The sequence below is a fragment of the Calonectris borealis genome, chromosome 9 (genome assembly GCF_964195595.1).
Source record: "Calonectris borealis chromosome 9, bCalBor7.hap1.2, whole genome shotgun sequence".
Lineage (NCBI taxonomy): Eukaryota > Metazoa > Chordata > Aves > Procellariiformes > Procellariidae > Calonectris > Calonectris borealis.
In genome coordinates this window covers 17,545,622-17,565,848 of record NC_134320.1, presented here as the reverse complement: position 1 = coordinate 17,565,848, position 20,227 = coordinate 17,545,622, and the positions used below count along the sequence as shown (strand labels likewise).

General features: G+C 45.7%; 1 protein-coding gene across 13 annotated transcripts in view; it reads left to right on the top strand.

Moving 5' to 3' along the window:
- Window positions 1-20,227, top strand: part of LPP (LIM domain containing preferred translocation partner in lipoma) — a 349,989-nt gene that overhangs the window by 118,482 nt on the left and 211,280 nt on the right. For 12 of the 13 annotated variants that reach the window (XM_075157104.1, XM_075157110.1, XM_075157103.1 and 9 more), the window contains one exon: window positions 9,897-10,098. In XM_075157104.1, coding sequence (XP_075013205.1) covers window positions 9,906-10,098 — 193 coding nt within the window. In that variant the 5' untranslated portion in view covers window positions 9,897-9,905. Of the gene's footprint in view, window positions 1-4,333; window positions 6,854-9,896; window positions 10,099-20,227 lie in introns of those variants that run through there. The other variant, XM_075157114.1, reaches the window with a different exon arrangement.

Genomic DNA, 20,227 nt, shown 5'->3' with positions numbered 1-20,227 from the left:
AAACAGCCTGGGCTTGCTTTAACAGATTTAACCTTGCCATCTCTTGTTGTCCTGATTTCTTTCCTCTTATGTGGGACTGTCTTGATAGGCCTGATTCCAGTGTGTCTCCACTGTTTGAGAAGTCCAGTCCCTTAACCATTTTATTTGATGGATAAGCTCTACGTTGCTTGGCATTGCCTTGCTGAAATAGGAAGCCAAGTACTGAGCTGTGCTAAAGGCAAGACAATGACTATGGGCACAGAAGGAATAAAGGCAGCTTTTTTTGGCAGAGGGATCTTGAAAATAAATCGTATGCAGGAAAACAGTATTTGTGTAAGGGAGCTCATGGTTTGAGACTCCCAAAATCACCTTTCTGCATCATTCCGTTTGTTCTTTTGCTGTCCCTATTAATATATTTCTTCTGTCATTTTACACACAAAATTCTGAAACATCCATCTCAAACTTTTCTTTGTGGTGCAGCAACACCCTCACATACTTGTAGGTCAAGTTATCAGGAAGAGAAGCTTTAAGAATTGGAAGAAATGTGTCTGGCTCAGAGCTACCTCCTGGCTCAGCTCTTAAGGCTCAACCACAAACTTTGCTGTATTTGAGTAAGCATTTTGGGCAGGCCACCAGGTCTACCTCCTCTATTGCAATTGCCCTGGGGTTTGTTGTGACCACAAGTGGCTGAGGCCTTGGATTAACTTTTTGTCCAATATGATTATGTTTGGAGTTGCTGAGGATTGTCTCATACCACAGAAGTCAAGAATCAGCCTGTTCGCTGGTGAAATTGTAATGCGGTCATTAGAGTTGTATTGGATTAGATAGATCTATCTATCTCCAGGGAGCCAGTATTATCTCTTTGTTTCAATGCACATGGGCCAGTCAAGTTCAATTTATTGGGATTTTAAAGCCTAGTTTGTCATCCAACACCAGGATGTGACACGGTTGTAAAAGGAAGATCTCGTTCATCAGCTTTTATGTGTGTGTTTTGCAGCAGCAGTCAAATTCAAATAGCCTGCATCTAATCCCAAAACTACTAATGCAATTATATTGGGAAAGAAAAGGAGTTTTATGTTTAGTTTGCCCTTCTACCTTTTCCACTGTTGAAGATGATATGAGAGAAATGAGCTAAGAAACTTAAGGAAGGATAAGTTTTTGGTTGATACCAAAATTGTCCCAGAAGCAGGATTTCCGTGTAAGAATGAATGTGATATTGGGTTGGTATCTGATGAACTGTATTTGTGGTGATGTTAACCTGCGGTAAGTATCTTTGTAGCCTGTAGAACGTTCTTTACTATCATGTCTTTACTGTGTCTACTACGGACTTGCTGTCTTCCTGTTATGTCTGAGGAATGCTGTAGAAGTGGTAGTGACTTAGTACATAAAACAAAAGTCACATCCCAAACTGGTGTGGATCTGCTGGCAAAAAATGAATTGTGGATGCAGCCATGCTAGGGAAAAAAAAGTTATTTTCCAAGTATTGGTTATTTAGTTAAAGGAATGAGTACATGCTGTGTTCATTTGCGAACCATTGCAACTAGAGAATAAGGAATATAATGTTGCATTGCTGGTAGGTGATATTGCTGACAAATCTTAAGTGGGATACAGCTATATTGCTGCAAACCCTTTTGAGTGCAGATAAAGTCACAGCTGGATGTCTGGGGTTTTAGAGACATAGAATAATTGATTTTGGAAGGGATCTCTGGAGGTCATCTGGGCCAACCCTTGCTCAAAGCAGGGCGAATTTTGAATTTAAATCAGGTCTTCTGGAGGATCCCATGGAAATTTGATTGAAGCTGTTAAAGCCAGAGTGAGATGATACTAGATTATATACTTCAAGGAATAATTCAGCACAGGCAGTGCTCTAACTAGGTTTCCTTCTCCTTTAATTCCTGTGATTATGTTAGTAATGTCCCACAGCAGGAAATTGGTGAATGCTTTCAGCCCTGTTTAACTAAAGAAGTGACTTTGATTTTTCATTTATTTATTTATTTATTTATTTATTTATTTATTTATTTATTTTGAGGGGAATGAGCTGAAGATACAAAACCCGGCCTTATCCAGGCAATTGGAAGAAACTCTGGGTCTGGGGGGAGAGGAAGATTTAAACTTGCTCCAGCTGACACCTGCTGTGAAAGACTAAAGTAAAGCTTCAAGAAATGTCCAGAAACAGAGTAAAATGTGTGCAAGCAAAGAAACCTGATTTCAGGGAGAGATGCGCAACGAGGAGTCGGAGGCCACGTGCACCACGTTTGCAAGTGGTCAAGAAGGCAGTCACTGGAGGGTGACAGCATGTTCCGATCTTCATCATGACTCCGAGTCGCTTGATGGCTCGGTTGACTCCTGTTAGCTCTCCACTGCTAACCGGCGATCAGGGTCATGTCAGCTCCACACACAGGATTCCCAGTGCTCAGAGTTGGTCTTGCAGTTCTCCTGGTTGCTGACGTGATGTTTGAGGAGCAGGAAGGGCCAGAGTCAATTTGCTGCTGGGAGGGTCTGAGGGAGGAGCTTCTTTGGACTGGTTAATATTGCAGGACTTAAATTTGGTGAGATGTTGTGCAGATCGGCAATGATTAAGGGTGTTCAAAAGGAATCACAATTTACCCAAATCACATAATTTCCTATATGATGTAAAATTGATGAGGATAAGTAGTACCATATGGGAAAGACGTCCCAGGAGAGTTTGGGCTGAGTTTGTAAGTATCTATGGCACTTCCTATATTTGGTTAAAGACCTCTAATGAGACCAGAATTTTGACATTATATCCTCTTTTGGAGGCCACAAGAAGCAGGAAAGCTTCATGGCTAGAGATCATCGGCTATAACTGGAGAAATAAATTCATTTAACATTCAAAGGGGAACAGTGCCAAGAGGAACAAGCAGCTTTGGGAGTTTGTAAAGAGCAAATCTCTCTGGTCAGCCTCAATTACTGCTTTTGGCTAATTAGCGGAGTGGAGATGATGAGGACAAAGCAAAGAACTGTATTTTAGCAGGGCATTTGGGCTTGTGCTTTTGGGAATTTCAGGCAAAAAAATGAAGACAAATAAAGTAGAAACATCCAGTCTTGTGGGCTGCACCTCTAACTGAAAGGGGCAATGTATGGCAATGGGTGTCCCCTTGGTTCAGTGCTAGAGCTGATCTTTAAAACCCAGAAGGTGAAGTAAAGTCAAAAGTTTTCTCTTTGAGTTCTTTTACATGGGTGGAAGAGAAGGGAGGGTGGGGAGAATGCAGCCTGCCTTTCTACACATGGCTCTTGTAAGCCCTTGGAGACAAACTTGGGTTATCCAGGGGAGGAGATGTCTTGATCATGTTCCTGAATAGTATCAGAGAGAAGCCGCAGTAGGGCTCTGCATCTACTGTGAGCAAAAACCGTTCTGGCTTCCTGTATCTGGTCAATCCCTTGGCCTTAGGAGTCATGCTTAACTGTGCATGGGTGGTACTAAGACAGAACATTATGGACCTACATCAAGCCAGTGGATTTAGGAAGGAATGGGATGGAAGACAGAGCAGACTGTCTGGAAGCACAGACTGTTGTTGCGCGTTTTTTGTTAAACACTGTTGCTACCCACTATGAAGCATTAGCTTAATTAACTCAGGGACAAATTCTTCTGTCTTAGCAAAGTCCATCAACATCCAAGGAGTATTTGGTCCATGTTATAAATATGAAAATGAAATGAAGATTTATTTGGGTACAGTCTAATCACAGAAAAGCCAGCCTGTCTCAGAGATGAATGTACTAACAATTTCAAGAGTAGACAAATTGGTACTCTACCCTTCTATTGCTTATCTGATGTGAGGCTAAATTGACTTGGGACCCTCTTTGTTTTACCTTTGCTTCTCAAAGGTGAATGACACCCTATAATTAAAAGTAAAAACAAGCACTTATGCCCACACATAAAAAAAAAAAAAAAAAGAAAAAAAAAAGGAACAAAAAACCTTGTCAGGCTTTTATTACTACATGGTATTATCTTCTATTGATATTCCTGGTCTGACATTTTTAGATAATGCAGTCTCATCTTGGGATTCGTGGATTCCAGTTCCTCTGCTGTGGTGTATTCTTTCATGGTTAGAATTTTCTGAACTTAGGGCATTAAGATCGTCCTAATGATAGAACCAGAGCACACTGTTTTCCTTATTTATGCGGCGTGATTTCACTCTTTGCTCTTAATATTATTTATCATGGTTAGTCCAGTCTTATCCTCTCCCTCCAAAAGTAGGTGATGACTAATGCTTCCAGGGAAGGAAGGATAACAGAACCGCGGGCAGCCACAGCTCATTTCAGTCTGGTTTTTGTCTTTGATATTATTCATCACTTTTCCCCTTCCATTTTAAGTTACCATTCTTGAAAAAATGGTCTTATGCTAGCATCCACCATTTCATAAAAGGTTGCTGAAAAATTGAAGAGAGTTCAGAGTAAATATACATGAATGAATCAAGAGAAGTCTGCTCTTTACAGTGAGCTTAATTGATACTTAATTTAAATGTTTTGATTTGATTTAACCAATGACCTGGCTGTGTTCTGAAAGGATCTGCTAAGGAAGAGAGGCAGGTTTGTAATGCAGATGACAGGAGCGTAAAAAAATCCAATGGTTGGAAGCGGAGCTAGATAAATTTAAAGCCAGACATAGAGGAGAAGTTGTAATTATGGTGCTTGCCTGAACAGTCTACCTAATGCTGCGGCGGCTTCTCCAATACTTGCGTTCTTTCAGCTGAGGCTACGTGTACTTTCTAACAAATATTCTTTAGCTCAAGAAAAGCTTCATGGAGAAATGGTTGGGTAGAATTCAGTGCCGTGCACAGTATAGAAAGGTTAGACAAGATGGTCAACAGGACTTTCAAAGCAGTGACATAAGGAAGATTTAGGAGATTTTTGTCTGGGGTGGGGCAGTGAATTTGGGAAAGGGGAATTGCCAGAGTGGTCAGTGAGTAAGGAGACGTGGGAAAAGCCTGTAGCAGCTAGATCAGGAACAGAGCTGTTGAGTTACTGCTGACCACGGAGGATGGCTGTGTGAGAACGGCAGGCAGAAATGCAGGCGGCTTCAGCCAAGAGAGAGGGAGATGTGGCACTGATGGGGAAGGCAAGAGGTTGCTGTCTCTGTGGGAAGGTTCCCAGGGGCATGGGCTCTGATGACAAAGGTCATTCCAGCCTGGCTCTGTTAAATGTTGGGTGGCTAGATTTATTCAGATTTGCAAGGAAGGGGCTCGTTGAAGGGAAACCATGCCTGACGAATTATTTGCGTGGAGCAGAAATGTGGGGGCAACTGTAGATTTAACCTGCAGTTTAACTTTTCAGTGAGAGCTCTGTGGTCCAGCCCTTAACTTGAGCAGCAGATGGATCATTGCATGTGCCGTACAAGGCGCAGCAACAGCTGGCTTGTCCAGAAAAAGATTCACTATTCTTCAGTGGGGGGGTATTGTTTTTGGAGAACCAGAGTGGGTTTGATTTTTTTTTCACTCCATCTGCTATTACCCTTGAATGAGGAGCTTGCTGCATTTCATCCTCAGAAATGCATAATGCAGGTATTGTAACAGCTCCATTCCTGATGGCCAAGGTGAGCAAATCCACTTTACCACATTGTCCCCTACCAGTGTACATGCTTCCAGGATCTTTTTTCTGATCCTGCTTCTGGGGTTCCCCCCTCCCATCCATCTTGATGCTGCCTTCATTGTGTTTTTCCTGTTCCTTGTTTCTCTCAAGCCTGCAATACCCAATACAGCTTGTTCTTTTTATTCTCTGAGTTTCTCAGTGACTTTAGCCTTCTTTCAGCCAGACTTCGGCAATCCCCAAAATCCCACATCTAGCTAGAAACTTCTGAAAACAATACTGTTTATTGTAGAACTGGCAGAAATAACTTTTTTTTGGAAGGAAACACCTCTGAGACAAAAGTGAAACATGTTTGCTGGTCATGTTTGCTGGCTAGCCAGAAAAGCACTGCCTTTACATATTGGAGGTTCTCATCCAAGTGCAGGAACCACAGTGACACAGAGGCGGTGGCATGTGTAAGAGTAAGTTTAGAGTAAGAGGATTGGTTGTAAGCCCAAGTTTCCCTGTACTGTTACTTGTCCACATCACAAAATGTTCATCTGTTTTGCACCAAAGAAGCTTCTGATTGAAAACCAGGCAATATTGCAGGGAATGGTGAGGGAGCACTGATGGCTTTGTCTGAATTAGCCAAGGTGCTCCGCCATGGAGAGGTCTGCAGAGAGAGCTGGGGGGCTGTGCCCATCTGCAAGCCACTTTCCCTTATATTTTGCCTTGTCCTTGGCCTTTTACCAGATGAAAAAGTGGGGGGAAAATAACAACAAACCCAGAAGTTTAGCTTCAGCTATTAAAAAGAGATTATTTCATTTTCCTTTTTTACGATCTCGCATAGTAGTTGAGTAAATTTAACTGATGCTGGGGAGCTGGGGCTGGAACAGTCGAGGAAAAGGGAACTTGCTGAAAACATTGTCAAGGCACAGATAGCAAAAACGAGTGGCAGCAAATGCATAACAGAAAATAAGAGGGGGAGAAAGAAGAAGGGAAAAGGCTAACGGGGAAACAATTAGAAAATACCACCACCGCCAAAACAAATGTGTCAGAGGGTAGCCGAGATGGAGCTGCATGCCAGCTTACAGTCAGCAATTGAGTTACAGCAGTGTGGTCTTCACGTTCCCAAACTAAAAGCATTTTGCTTTTCAAGCTCATTCATTGAGATTCACGTCATCTTCAGGCGTCCCCAGCACTGTGCAACCTGGCTACTGAAGCAGATATTCTTGGTTTGTGCATCATTCAACCCATCCCTGCCATGACCCTGGCAGACCATGAGAGCTCAGTGGGACCAAGGCGTGTTGTCTGGGAGGTGGTTAAGGAAAAACTAGGGAGTTGCCAGGTCAGTACTGGGGTTTTTTTTTGCGTTTTCAATCAGTATGGAGATAATGCCCGGGGTCCAAGGGTGCTTCATGCAGTGGGACGCTCTTTCATATGAGATGTTAAGCCAGAATAAAACTCCAGGATGCTTTTAGCAATGGGTAAGGTATAGTCGTCTTTGGATGTAATAACTCTGCAGAATGCAGAGTTGTCCTGTTTAACTCTTAAGACTGAGTGCCCTCATTGCTTTCTGCCCTTAAAACCTCGATAGTTGCTGAGTTTTATTGTTGCGTTTTACATTTTTGAAGGATGTGGGAGGAGGAGGCAGCAGTGTAGGTGAATCTTACTGCTCGAGTGGCAGTCGTTTTCTGGGTCCATCAGGGCTGGTGTTGGTAACGGGAAGCACCAGGCGGTGGGAGCGCGGTTTGTGTGCCCTCCGCCCCCACCCGTCGCGGCTGGTTTCCTCTCCGGCCCTGTGGGGAGGACCTGTCTTTCACTTCTTGCTTTCAAAATGATGCTCCGCACTGTTAATGTAAGGTCGGAAGGCAGGCATATGTGGGAGGGAAAATCGCATCCTTGCAGCTTAGCCTTGGATCCTGGTCCATCTCCAGGGTGCTCCTGCCACGCTCCCGTCTGCCTCATTTCTAGCCAGTCCCTCCGTGCTGGCCTTCCCTTTCACTCGTGTCAGATGTCTGGCACAACGGGCTCGTCCTCCAGTGGTGGGGATTGCGAAACCACTGTGCACGCGGAGCAGTCAGACTGCACGGTGAGGAAGAGCCACAAGTGGTGGTGCTGATGTTTAGCACTTGCCAGTTCCTCTCCCACACAAGGAGCGATGGAGGTGGAAGATGACCACAAATTGTCTATCTCCTAGTGTTGGGTCAGACATTGGGACTTCAAGTAGAAGTACTTCCTCAAGTAGGAAACCTGTTACCTGGAGTAAACTTACTGGGCTGGGATAAGCACACATATATATACATCAGTTTTAACAGTCATTGCTGTTAGCTGGAGGTGCTGTCCCCACACTACCATGTGGAGACCTTGCTCCTTTCCCCCAGACTGACTCAGCGTTGCTAACAGCAAATTGCTAGGACAAGGTTATCCATGCAGGAACCCACAGGACTACTTTCTCTAGTCTATACCCAAGAGTCTTCATTTGCTTCTTTGATAAAGGACTCAACTAAATTTGCTCCACCATGAAGCTTGTAGGATGCAGGTGCTTTGCCAGCCAGGATGAGTTGGCAAAATAGCTCTGCTTCTAAGTCCCAACAGCTTAGTCTTGACGTTTCTAGTGATGTGTGAGCCCAGATTAGGAGAAGGGGGAAATGAAGTGTGATTTCTGCTGTGTTTTCTCTAGGTAGACTTAAGTATGCTATCAGATATGCCTTCTTCCTGCCTAAATGTTCCATATAATCCCTGGGGGCTGGTTGAAGAGCTCAGTGTTGTTTATTTCTCTGAGAAGCATGTGTGCATAGAAGTCTTAGCTGTGAGGAACCAAGAATATGCGCAGGTAGGCTAGGAGTGGACCTGTGGCTGCATTCCTGCATGGTATCAATGAGCTGTATGTGGCTGCACTTCTCAGCTTTGGAAATACCTCCTCGTGAGCCGTTCAAATAGACAGCTGCATGCATCACCTCAGAGCTGTGTCAGAATAGAGAGCTGTAGCACCGTGGACTTCAGTAATGATTTCACTCCAAGGGGGTCTCCACCTGCCAGAGGCCACCCTTCATCTGTCCCCTTTCCTCTTCCCCACCTGAGCTCAGAGGACTGTTCGCACCAGCTAATGCAGCCCTTTGCTGCCACGCTCAGCAGAGCTGCGACTCTCCCTTGCGTCTCAGCCCTGGCCGATTGCACTTGCTGCTGCAGTTAGAGACCTCCTCTTTGCAAATCCAGCAGCACCTCTGCTTTGTCCCATTGTTCTGAGATGGAAGTGCTTTTCTGCAATGGTAGCCTGCTAGTGTCTCCCATGGCCTGGTGCTATCTCTTGCACTGATCCTTTTCCACGATCAAAACAAATCTTTCCTGATCGGGTCGCAGCTGCCTGCTGGTTTTGGTGGCCTTGACGAGTCTTGACACCAAAGCAGAGCATGGGCAGAAGTGACAGGGTGCTCAAGCTCTCCAAAATTAGCATTGGCTTTGGTCTGTGTGCGGTCTTCATTTCCTCATCACATCTCAAATCCAGCTCTGTAGGACCATCTGATGGTACTGTAGGATCATCGCTGCTACCCAGCGAGCGTGGTTTGTGTGCAGTGAAAAGCACTTGTTCATTGCAATGAACAGGTTTTTTATGGGCAACATTTTCAGCAGCGTCTGAGTCCACTTCTCAAAAGTGATGTAGGCTTTTAAGAGGCCAAAGCCAAGATTTTCATCAATAAATAATGATTTGGGCTGCCTCTCTTTTCTGTTACACAAGTCGAGATGTCTAAAAGGAGCCTGGTTGTCAGCGGTTGTGGGATTCTGGCATTTTTTCAAAATTGACATGCTTTTAAAATATCTTAAGCATTCAGAAATGGAGGCATCAAGAATGATTAGCTGCTTTTGAAATCCTTTTTCTTAAAAGTTTGAATGAAAGTTGCTGGGATGTGGGGTCCTAAATGACATGTGAAAAAGTGCCAAAGGTGTATTTTGGAAGTGTGTCTGCCTACCTGTGATTACACTTGGCCCCAGAGCACCCGCACCCTTGTACGTTAAGGTACTCACAAAAGCCTAACAGGGAAAGGCAAATATATCACTACTATGCTGAATGGATAGTGGGATTGATGGGCTTCTCCAGGGTATCAGCCTGCCTCCGCTTTGGTTTGAAGAGGAAAATAGCAATGCTTTTTGCAGGCACCACCAATGAGCTGATCAGTACTTCTGACCTACTGGGGAAAGACAGACAAGTTTGTATCATAAGTCCTATACATTAGGACCAATATGTTTAAAGATAAGCATGCACAAGCTAAACATGTTAAAGGATTTTGTAAGTTTGATTTTATAAACCAGCAAAGCAGTAGGTTTGCAACTGTTATTTCCTCAGCCTAAATTCCTAACATATGTGTGATTCTCTTTGCCTCTCCTATTAGATCTGAACCATGTCCCACCCGTCCTGGCTGCCACCCAAGAGTACCAACGAGCCTGTTGGTCACGTTACTGCAAGGATGGAGACCACACACACCTTTGGGACTCCCAGCATCTCGGTGTCCACCCAGCAGACACCAAAGAAGTTTGCGCCTGTTGTTGCCCCTAAGCCAAAGTACAACCCATACAAGCAACCAGGAGGTGATGGTAAGTATTTATTTTTTTAGGAAGGAACGACAACTGTCTAATTCAGAGGAATTAACAGCTAACACAGACTGTTCTTGACTTGCTCTTTGTTCATGAGTTTGTGGGAGCCTCCCTGTTTCAGATCATTCAAATCAAGAAGAATATGAAGGTATCTCTTACCCTTGCTCTGGCTACTACCCTCCTGAGAGGTGCAGGGCTGGGGGAGGACATGGGGACAGATCTTTCTTGTTTTTAATTGGAAGCAGATGTCCTACGTCCAAGACTGGTACTTTTCAAGGGATTTTGCGTGTTTGGTCTTTGCTGGTATATGTTGATCCAAGGAGCTGAGGCTTGAACAACCCTTTTCACTATTGGTTCTTTCATCCCAGCACAATGGGAATCCTTTACAAACGTGGAACTGAGCTGTGGGAGTATGGGTAGGGCATAAGTTTGGCAGAAGGGGTCTAGGCGTGCTTCCTCTCCAGCCTGCAGGTTTGATGCAGTTTTACTTTTATTCTTTTGCCTCTACTACGGAACACTCTTGAATATGAAATAATTTAATGATATAATTCTGAGGATATTTACATGACCATTGCAATAGCCTCTGGAGCTGTTATGTCAGTAGAAGAAACACCTGTCAATCACCCTGTGTCGGCCTTCCTCTGCCTCCTGATATAAAAGTGCTCCTGTCTTCACGTAGTCAAGCAGTGAGCGTGGGAGTTGGGTTCCTGGCTTGTGGACACATGGAGGGAGGGAGTTCCCGGCAGCGGGAGCACACGGCTGGGAGTGCCTCTGGGGTTTGCAACTGGAAACCTGCTGATTGGAGCATCCTGGATGCCCCCAGCTGACAGTGGAGAGTGTGTGATGGAGCCTTACTGGAAGGTGGAAGCCAAGGATTTTGGGAGAGAGTGGTGACTGTCTTAGCAGAGTAGTGACTTTTCTATTCCCAGTGATTTACTATGGTTAGAAATGGGTGGAAAACTTTCCCCCTCCACTTCTCCATCCTTCCCCCAAGGAAAAACTCAGCTGTATTCAAGAAAATTGCCAAACCAGCTTTTGATTTTTGGTTTTGGATGCTCTACTTTGTTCCATCACCACTTTTCCCTCTTTTGTGTTGAGTGCAATAAGATAAATGCAATCTGTATCTTTTTTTCCTTTTTCTACTCTATCTTTTGAAAGCATATGCATTTTCAGGAAGGCTACAGAATAATGGAGAGGAGAAAGAAAAACAGAGCAGCACTTGAGCGATTTTCTAAAGTTAAGGACATTTTGTAGGAAAGTTGGAAAAGTCTGACGAGTATTTCATTTTTTTCCCTCTGCCGCTCTAACTTTGGAGAATTCAGAACGAAAAAAGAAAATGTGTTGGAGGGGGAAAGCGAAGTCATATGCACCTGTTCTGTTGCCTTCAGTAACAAAACATTAGCGAGTAAGAGGAAGAGAAAGACATTTGGAATTAAAAAAGTAAAAATTAATCCATTTCTGAAGTGCAATGAAAATGTCACCTTCGAGTCAAGTGGAAATTCTTGTTTTTCTCATTCTCTTAAAATTTAAAATAATAATGGAAAATGACACTTTTTTCCCTAGGAAAATTGTTGTTGATCAGCCACTATTTTTTTTGTGAAAAATGTCAGTATGCCTTAATTGTCGGTGCTTTAGTGATTGCAGATCACATTATATGTGACTCAGTAACACTATCACCTTCTAAAAAATTCTTTGTTTCTTGGCATTTGGGGAAGGAGGCTTTCCCTAAGAGCAGAGCAGACGCTGCAGGCTGAGCGGGGAGACGAGGTACTCAAACATTTCTCATGCAACATTGACCACCCAGTCCCGCAAGCAGCTAGGCATCGCCAGGTCTGTTAGAAACCAGGAGACATCGTGAGCTCATGGGAGGCCTTTTTCAGTGCCGATCCCTTGCCTTGTCTTGAAGCTGGGCTTTTGGAGATCCCATTGTCATCTGACAGGCCTGGAAGAGCTAAGGGTTGGCCAAGACCTGGTCAGGGACTGGCTCAGTGATGTGACAGCGTGCTGGCAGCTTAAGCTAATCCACTTTCAGAAGGTGACGCGCTGCTGGTCGGTGTCAGCAGCCGGTGCAAAGCCATTAGCCCAGCCATATATAACCCTGAGAACACGAGACTTCTGGGATCTGGCAGGCGAGGGGGGACAGCGAGAAAATACTTAGCCCAACATGCTTCATTCACTTTCTGTGTCTCCCTTCTCTCCTCCAGGCTCCCTAATTGTTTCTTCAATTACCTCTGTTGTTTTTGCAGCAATAATTCAGCCTGGGAGACGGCTCTGTGCCCACTGGTTCCCTGTGTAAAGGGGCACCACGAGCTGTTTTGCCTAAATTTGTTCTCCGTTGGTCACAGGTCTTTCCCATCTGTATAGCTGTGAGTCTGTAGGTGGAGGAGCTGCAGCATCCCCTTGCACCCCAGTGTGTTTTCATCCCTCCTGCCCCTCCGGAGGTGCCTCGCCGGAGGCACACGGGCTTTCTGCCCAGGGCGTGAGTAGCACGCAGTGCAGCATCCTTCTGCCGGAGGTGAGTGCGAGCGGCGGTGCCGCTCCGGGGAAGGGCTGTCCCAGGGCTGCAATGGGGCAGAAAGCGGCCGTGCACATCACAGCCTGGCACAGCCTTGCCTGCCCCAGCCGTGTCGCTGGAGTTGGTTCCCTGCTACCAGAGGCTGCAGGGATGGTATCGGGAGTCTCGCTGGGAGACTGGCAAATTCTGTTCCCGGTAATTTCTTCAGCTTGCTGCTTTTAACATTCAGGAAAATACATCCTCTGGCCTTGCATTTCTTTATTATTATTTTGTGGGTAAGTTGCTTGCATGTAGTGGGTCTGCCTGGCTGATAGCATTTGTGGTTTTATTTCTTGAATGTGTTGAAAGCGCAGGGGAAAGACACTGGAGTGACAGGCTGTGGAGCAGGCGCTGTGTGCATGGTGGGGGAACGGCTGTACCCCGCCACTCCCTCCCACCAAGGCATTTCCTTGGTCTCACCTGGACTTTGATTTTATTTATTTTTTTCCCTGACACCTGCACAAAAATGAGCCAGATTAAAAGCTACTCAACGGAACTTTAAAACAAGTTAGAAATGGTTAAATGACTGAAAAAAAGTGAAATTGCAACAGCCAGCGGTTTATAAACCAGCAGCGTTTTAATGTGACTGGAAGCACTCAAGGCATGTGTGGTTTAGACCAGCTAAGTGAGCAATTTTCCGAGAGCTGCCAGCTCCCCTCCTCGCTATGTGCCACGCTGACTCGCTGCGACTTGTTTCAGACTAGATTTGTCAACTCATCAAAGCAGAGACCGTCTCTTCTTGTCGCAGGGATCTGTTTGGGGGCCCCCAGGTATGGCTGCAGTAGTAGTAGTAATAATAATAATAATAATAATAATAATCATAATCAATAAGACCACAGCTCTGATTAATGTCCTGCATGGGTCTCTGCCGTGCAGCTGGCTGGAGAGGCGAGCACAGCTGTGTTTTTATAGGTTCTACAAACACCGGACCAGACTTCCACGAGCTGTGGTGTGGGCTGGGTTTCTGGAGGATTTAGTGCTAGCGTTCCCCCCTGTGACAGTTTGCGGGGGATTTACCTTGCCTGATCCTGGGAGGCGTGAGCACCACGGTTCCTGAGACGTACAGGTGCCCGATGTCTTACACAGCTCTGTATTTACCCCACAGAGGGAGGAGAGCTGTTCGAGCTTCGGGAAGATGATTTTCTGCAAGATTAAACAAGTGTGGATGGGGAGGAAGTGCAACTGCTAATGAGTTGGGCTGGAAGTCAAAATGAGGTGTCCAGCAGTGGCTCTAAAAGAGTGGCACCGGGGCCAAGGGTGGTCCATAGATGGAGCTGGATGCGTCTGCAATTAGAAAGCATCTTCTGCGTGTTGGGAGAAGACAGGTCCCGAGATGGATGAGACATCATCCAGCCGTGGGTCCTGACAGTCCACCTCAGCCAGTATTTGGCTCCTTTCTCTGTGCTCACACGTGTTTGGTGCTACCTGCCTCTTCCCTCTGTTCCTCAGCAGACCCTATCCAAAAGCATGCATAGCAGGTCTCATCCTCTGTACTCACTGAACAAAAAAATCTCTTAAGCAAAATAATGCCTTCTTCCAAGGAAACAGTGTTAATTTTGTTTCCTTTAAAAGCATTGGATGCCCCATCATTGGAAGTGTTCAAGGTCAGGTTGGATGAGGCTTTGAGCCTCATGATCTAGTGAAAGATGTCCCTGCGCATGGCAGGAGGGTTGGACTAGATGATCTTTGAAGGTTCCTTCCAACCCAAACCATTCCGTGATTCTATGGTTGCCCTCTCTCCTTTCCCTGCCACTTATTTCTCTCCTGCTTTCCAGCTTTTACACTTAAATTGGTATTTCAGCATCATCAACAGAGCTGGGCCCTTGGGGAAATGCTGCCACACAGCTGTTCCTCTACGCTGGGCTCAGGAAGATGGGGAGGATTTACAGCTTGCAGATGAAGCAAATTCCCTTTTCTCCTCCTTTCACTAGTCCCAGAAAATGGGGCCTCACCCTCCAGGGCGGGCGAAGGAGGCGTCTGGTGCGGAGCGAGGTTGGTGGTGCTTGATCCACCGGCTTCGTGCGCGCGGCCGTGGGCCTGGCGGCGGCGGTGCCGGTGCGAGCTTGCAGGCTGCGTGGCACGGGGAGGAGAGCTGGCAGCCGCTCCCAAGCGAGTGCTGCTGTGGCGGGGCAGTCGGGGTGCGCTGGGATGGCACCAGGGGTTGTGAGGCCAAAATCAGGGGCTTCAAAAACGTAAAAATCTGTTGTGAGCCTGAGGTGCTTGGAAAAGCCTGAGTCGGGGCTCTTCGGGCCATTGGACGGCTTGAGCGCAGTGAGCTGCAGGCTTTGCGGTGTGATTTGCCTTTCGGTTTGGATCCTTTTGTTTCAAGCTTGTTTTCATAACCGCCGAAGCTCTTTTCCCCTTGCCTTCCCCCTCCCCTCCAAATCAAATCTCGCAGATGTGAGCAGTGCAAGTCCAGGAGAAACAACACTGCTGATGAAGCCTGGCCAGGTTGCAGGATTGGGCTTCCCAGTCCAGCATTCATGAGCACTGCCACAGCTCCTACGGGTCGAATACACCTCCTCTGCCATAATGAGTGGTCACTTGAAGGGTGATTTGATGGTGACAGGGAAGGGAATGAGTCCATCCTTGCCTACTGGGAAATGCCAGATCATTGCTTGGCACCCAGAGGTCTCCTGCTCCTGCAAAGATGACCATCTCCACTCCCAAGAAACCAAGTTCCTCATATTCTTGCAATGTCTTTCATTCATATGAATCCGACCATGTATGTTTCTCAAGCTGCCCGAGACAGACTGAGATACCGCAATGCCAACCCTGGCCAGAAAGGGATGTGCAGACAGCATCCCTCCCAGGACAGTCGCTCGGTTTATAGGGCTGCACAGCGCTTTGACGTGCTTCTCTGTCACCTTCTGAGGCTCTGAGGACACAATTTGCAAAATTAGCCACTTCAGGTTGTGCTGCTGGGTCCTTCTAAATTCAGTATTTATCAGTGCTGATGTCTTTTCCTTGTAATTGCCAGCCTTGGTGAATATACCTGCAGAAACAGTTAATATGGACTTAATGGAAACTAAATGAAGGGATGAGAATCAAAGCAAGCTCTTCCCTTCTCCTTCCTTTCCTTGGGTGACTTTCAGATATGGTGAACAACAAGACTCATGTGAAGGTCTTTGAGGTTTTCATTACTTTTTTTTTTTTTTAAAACCGCCTCCTTCCATTTACCTTGGTTGGAGGACAGGGCAGTGGCTCATGAGACAAGGCACAACAGCAGCTCCAGCTCCAGGGCGAGGTTACGTGGTTGACACCAATGCGTATGCTTGAACTCGGCTGATCCAGGTTTCCCAGGGCTCGGCCCTCCCTGCCCTCCTCCTTTTCCTGCACGTGGAGGCTCTTGAGCACCGGCTGATCATATCCTGCTGTGTCTGTAGGGGGCTGGGGGCATGAACTATCAGGCTGTGTGTTGGTTTGTTGTTTTTTTTTTTAATAGGCAGATATATCTAGTGGTTCTGTTTACAGCAGCTGCTATCAGTAGCTCTGTCTAATTTTTGAAGCTTGGGCATGGGTTTATTGGACTAGACACTCCATGTTTTAGCAGTGCTCTTCCCTGCGTGGCAATCTTTGACAGTGCGTAGAAGCTAGCCAGGTCCAGAGTCTATTCATTACTTGGATGAGAGCCCTGAAAGAATAAATTCAGGCTGACTTGGGAGATTCTGCGGGTTTTGTGTTTTTTTTTTTCTGGTTGTCTGTGCTGGGTCTGCACCGTAGCGAGAGGAATCCTCGCTCGTGGGAGGGCCGTGTTGGTTGGGAGGCGGCATACCTGCTCCTTGGTGCTTCTCGGGAGCTGCTGCAGTGCTGTGCGCGTCGTCGGGAGGAGGCTGGGCCGCAGGAGCCGCGAGCTGCGTCTCAGCCGCGCTCGGGTGGTGGTTTGTGTGCGCCTCATCCAGCACTAACGTGAGATAATGCAATTTAGTCTTTCATCGCCACAGAAGCAGAGGCTCACTGTCTTGCACATGTTGTGAGTTGTGCACATGGACCGATGCTGCTGCCCGGATGAGGCATGGGAATACGTTGTTACTCGGTCGTTTTGATGCTGAACTGAGTCCTGTGAGTACCAGAGTTTTTCCAGTGGGATCTGCTGGTCTTTGCCTCTGCCTTGCTCCTCAGCTCTGCCACCAGCTGAAAAAATCATTGATGCTCTGGAGGGGAGGCACTGTCTCACTGATGGAACAAAAAAACATAGGCTGAGAAGTGCTCTAATCCTTTTCTGGTCCCATCGTGCTCTCGGGATTGAGTTCCTGGAGATGAAAACTGTTGTGGAAATAAAGAGGTAACCTTACTGTTGCAAATCATCCTGACTGTGCCTGAGCACAGCCCCCATGTTGGTGCTTTTTTTTTTTTTTTCAGGTAGCTTTTTTAAATTGAGTATTATAAACTTTTAAAGCCCTTCTTAATCCTTGCTTTTGTTCTTCCAAGTGTTTCTTGCACTGAATGAAATGGAGCAGATGAAACAATACTTTATTCATTAGTGTCAGGACTGCATCGTCCACAGTCCTCTTACAAAATATAGCCAGTGAAAATGAACTTGAAGCTCCAGGCCTCTTGGTGGTGGCTTTGCTACCTTCTACGCAAGAGCATTTAAAGCACAAATATAGCCCCCGAACCCTGCAGAACAAGAGGGAAGGCGGGGGTTCCTCATTAAGAGGTAGCTGCGAACCAGTTCGGAGCAGCCTTTCGGAAGTCTCCATTGATTTCTCTCTAATGACATCCTCTTCCCCGTTGGTTAAGAACCAAGTGAAACCAGTTGGAAACGAGTGGTGGTTCTCATTTGTATAATAGCGGATTTACATTGCCCCAAGCAAGCTGAGCTGTGTTGAAGAGGCGTGAGACCGAGCTGGTGCCTTTGTGCCCGGGCAGCATCCCTCTACTTCATAGCTTATGAGTTATGGAGACATGGAGTTTTGCCCAGTTGTCCACAGCATGGTGAACCAGTATCAGGACTTGTGATTCTCACCGGTGTAAATTAACCGGCTCTGGGTGGGTCCTACTGTTTTGATTGCAGTCATCCCAGAAATTGTTACTGCTTGGGCTGGATAATTGTGTCTGCATCTGCTTTTTTTGTTAGAGACAAATACGTAGGTCTAGGCTCTGCTCTCAGGATGAACATTTTCTTTTTTGAAATCCCACCTCAGATAATGGCACTGGGAAAAAAGCAACATAAAACAGGTGCATAAAAACTATTATTGAACCAATATACTTACCCGTAGTTCACAAAATGTCAAGTCAAGCCACCAGGTTTTATTAACAATTCTGACTGTGTTTTGTTAGAATTACAAATATTAAAGTTTCACAGGCTCTGGAACACGTTGCCTCTTATTTGGGAACTACTTCAAGTAGTGCCTAGCCTTGTTTTTAATTCTGGCGAGTGAGCTCATATTTTCTCTGTTATTTGGTATCATAAAGCAAACATTACACTCCTCAGCAGGTAGATTTTTAATTTTTTCTGCCATGCCTATTTTTTTTTCTCATTTTCTTTTCCTCCTGTCTGTCTGTTCTTCCAAGATACTATATTTAATTTTTCCACTTCATTATTTCAAACACTGAATAGTGATTCATCTTTGCAGTGGCCTGTACTGTGAACCACAGTAGTTTGGGTGGAATAAAGAAAAAGGGCAAAAAAAGGGAAGGGAAAAAGAGAAAAAAAGATGGTTCTGACATACACTGGAATGGAAAGAAGCCATCTCTTTATAATTCAAATTGCAAACATCTGTCATCAACTATATCAAACCTACTTTTAAAAAGATGATGTTTGTCCTCTATATAGTTTTAAAGGGCTGTGGTGCCCAATCAAAGCGAGAGAGCAATGTTAATGCAGAAATAGCTTGAATTCAGGCAGGCAGCACTTGTCCCTTTTATTTTAATCTGAAATTTTAACATCCTCCAGATGCTAGTCTGTTAAATAATAACAATTGTTATATGACAGTTAACAGTCGAGTAATATTTTTTATTTTTTTGCTCTTGTTCACAGAATGCAGCTCTTCTCTGCCCTGAAAACTAACTGTTATAATAAAGCATTATACGTATATTTTTCCTTTTCTCTGCCTAAAGCTTTTTTACTCCACCAGACAGAGTACTGCTAAGTCAGAGCAACCAATAAACGTCTATTGGATTATATTACAGGTTGGTCTAATAAAAGCTTAGAAGAATGAACGAGCAACTCTTGAAGCCACAGAAGCTGTACTTGTGGCCAAAGAGCAGGCATTTCTGGCAGTGAACATTACACAATTACAATTTGGACTAAATATACGAGGCCCAAAATGCTCGTTGCTAAGCGAAGCGTGTTGAGAAGGACTGGGAGCAAGAGCTGAGGGTCCCTGAGTAGGACTGAGAGTCCTGCGGCTCTGGCTGCCCCGGTGCGGGTGGTTATGCGGAAAGGGATGAGCAGGGATCTGATCTAGTTCCTAATAAGCAGACATCACTATCTAAAAATTCCCCTTCTGTCTTCTTCTTTAACTAGCATGCACACTGGAAAGTCATAGCCACGTAAGAACGTGCAAGCATGCTGTAGGAGCTGGATTGGGGATTTACCCAAACTATTTGAGGAGCTGTGAAGTGCAAAAGACTCACAGGTCTTTTCCAACTCTTAATTCCTGTGATGACAATGACTAAGGAATGGTTTTGGTTTAGTCTAGACATGACCAAACCATAATGCAAAGCCTGGCATGAAGGACTGGTTGGTAGAAATCATACTGACGTGAGAACTGGCATGTGTTTTGCCAAGCACTGAGTTTGTGGGAAGTGCCATGGAGGTGAGGACTGATTATAAGAGGAGGGACCTGTGCATTTGGGCCAAGTCTGTTACAAAATCTATTTGGGAAGATTTAGCAACTGGCTTTTCTAGATACTCTGCAATGGCATTGGGCTTTGTACAGTCCGGGCACCTGTGGTGTGAGGGTCTGCCCAGGGGTCCTGCCATGGGAGCTGCCCCTGAGCAAGCTGGTGGGAGGAGAGGGGGCCCTCCAGAGTAGGAAAATGGTACTAAAACAGTACTAGTAAACGCAATCTTTCAAAAGTAGGTTTAATATAAGAAATATAGAAGCTTGAAATTTATATTATAAAAAGTGTATGTGATGAGGGTTAAATTCTTACTAAGTGGAGACTGACGGTCTCTGAGGCTGGTGACCCCATTCTGAGCCACACCAGCTGGCAGCAGACCTGTTCTTTGGTAACAACATCAACAAAATCAACCTTCCTTAACTTTTTGCCCCACGTGCCCCTCAGCGCAAGCTCACAATCTGAGCTCCAAGTTTCCCATCTCCCCCACTGGCCCCATCACCGAGGGCTCTTCTGCAAAGGAGACAGTACCAGGCTGTGGCTGTTTCAGCACGTGCTGGAAACACGTTGGGCATCCTGGTGGCTTCCTTGGGACCACCGGGCACATACAGTTGGCTGCATTTCCAGCTGCTTTCCTCATTCAGAGCAATCCAGCTCAGCTCTTTGCAGGACCAGGTCACCTCTTGGCCCCTGAAGTGTCAAGATCAACTTTACAACGTGCCATCGAACTCTTCAAGGGAATGTGCTAACCCGCTGCACGTTATATATTTGCAAAGTTTTTTGCAG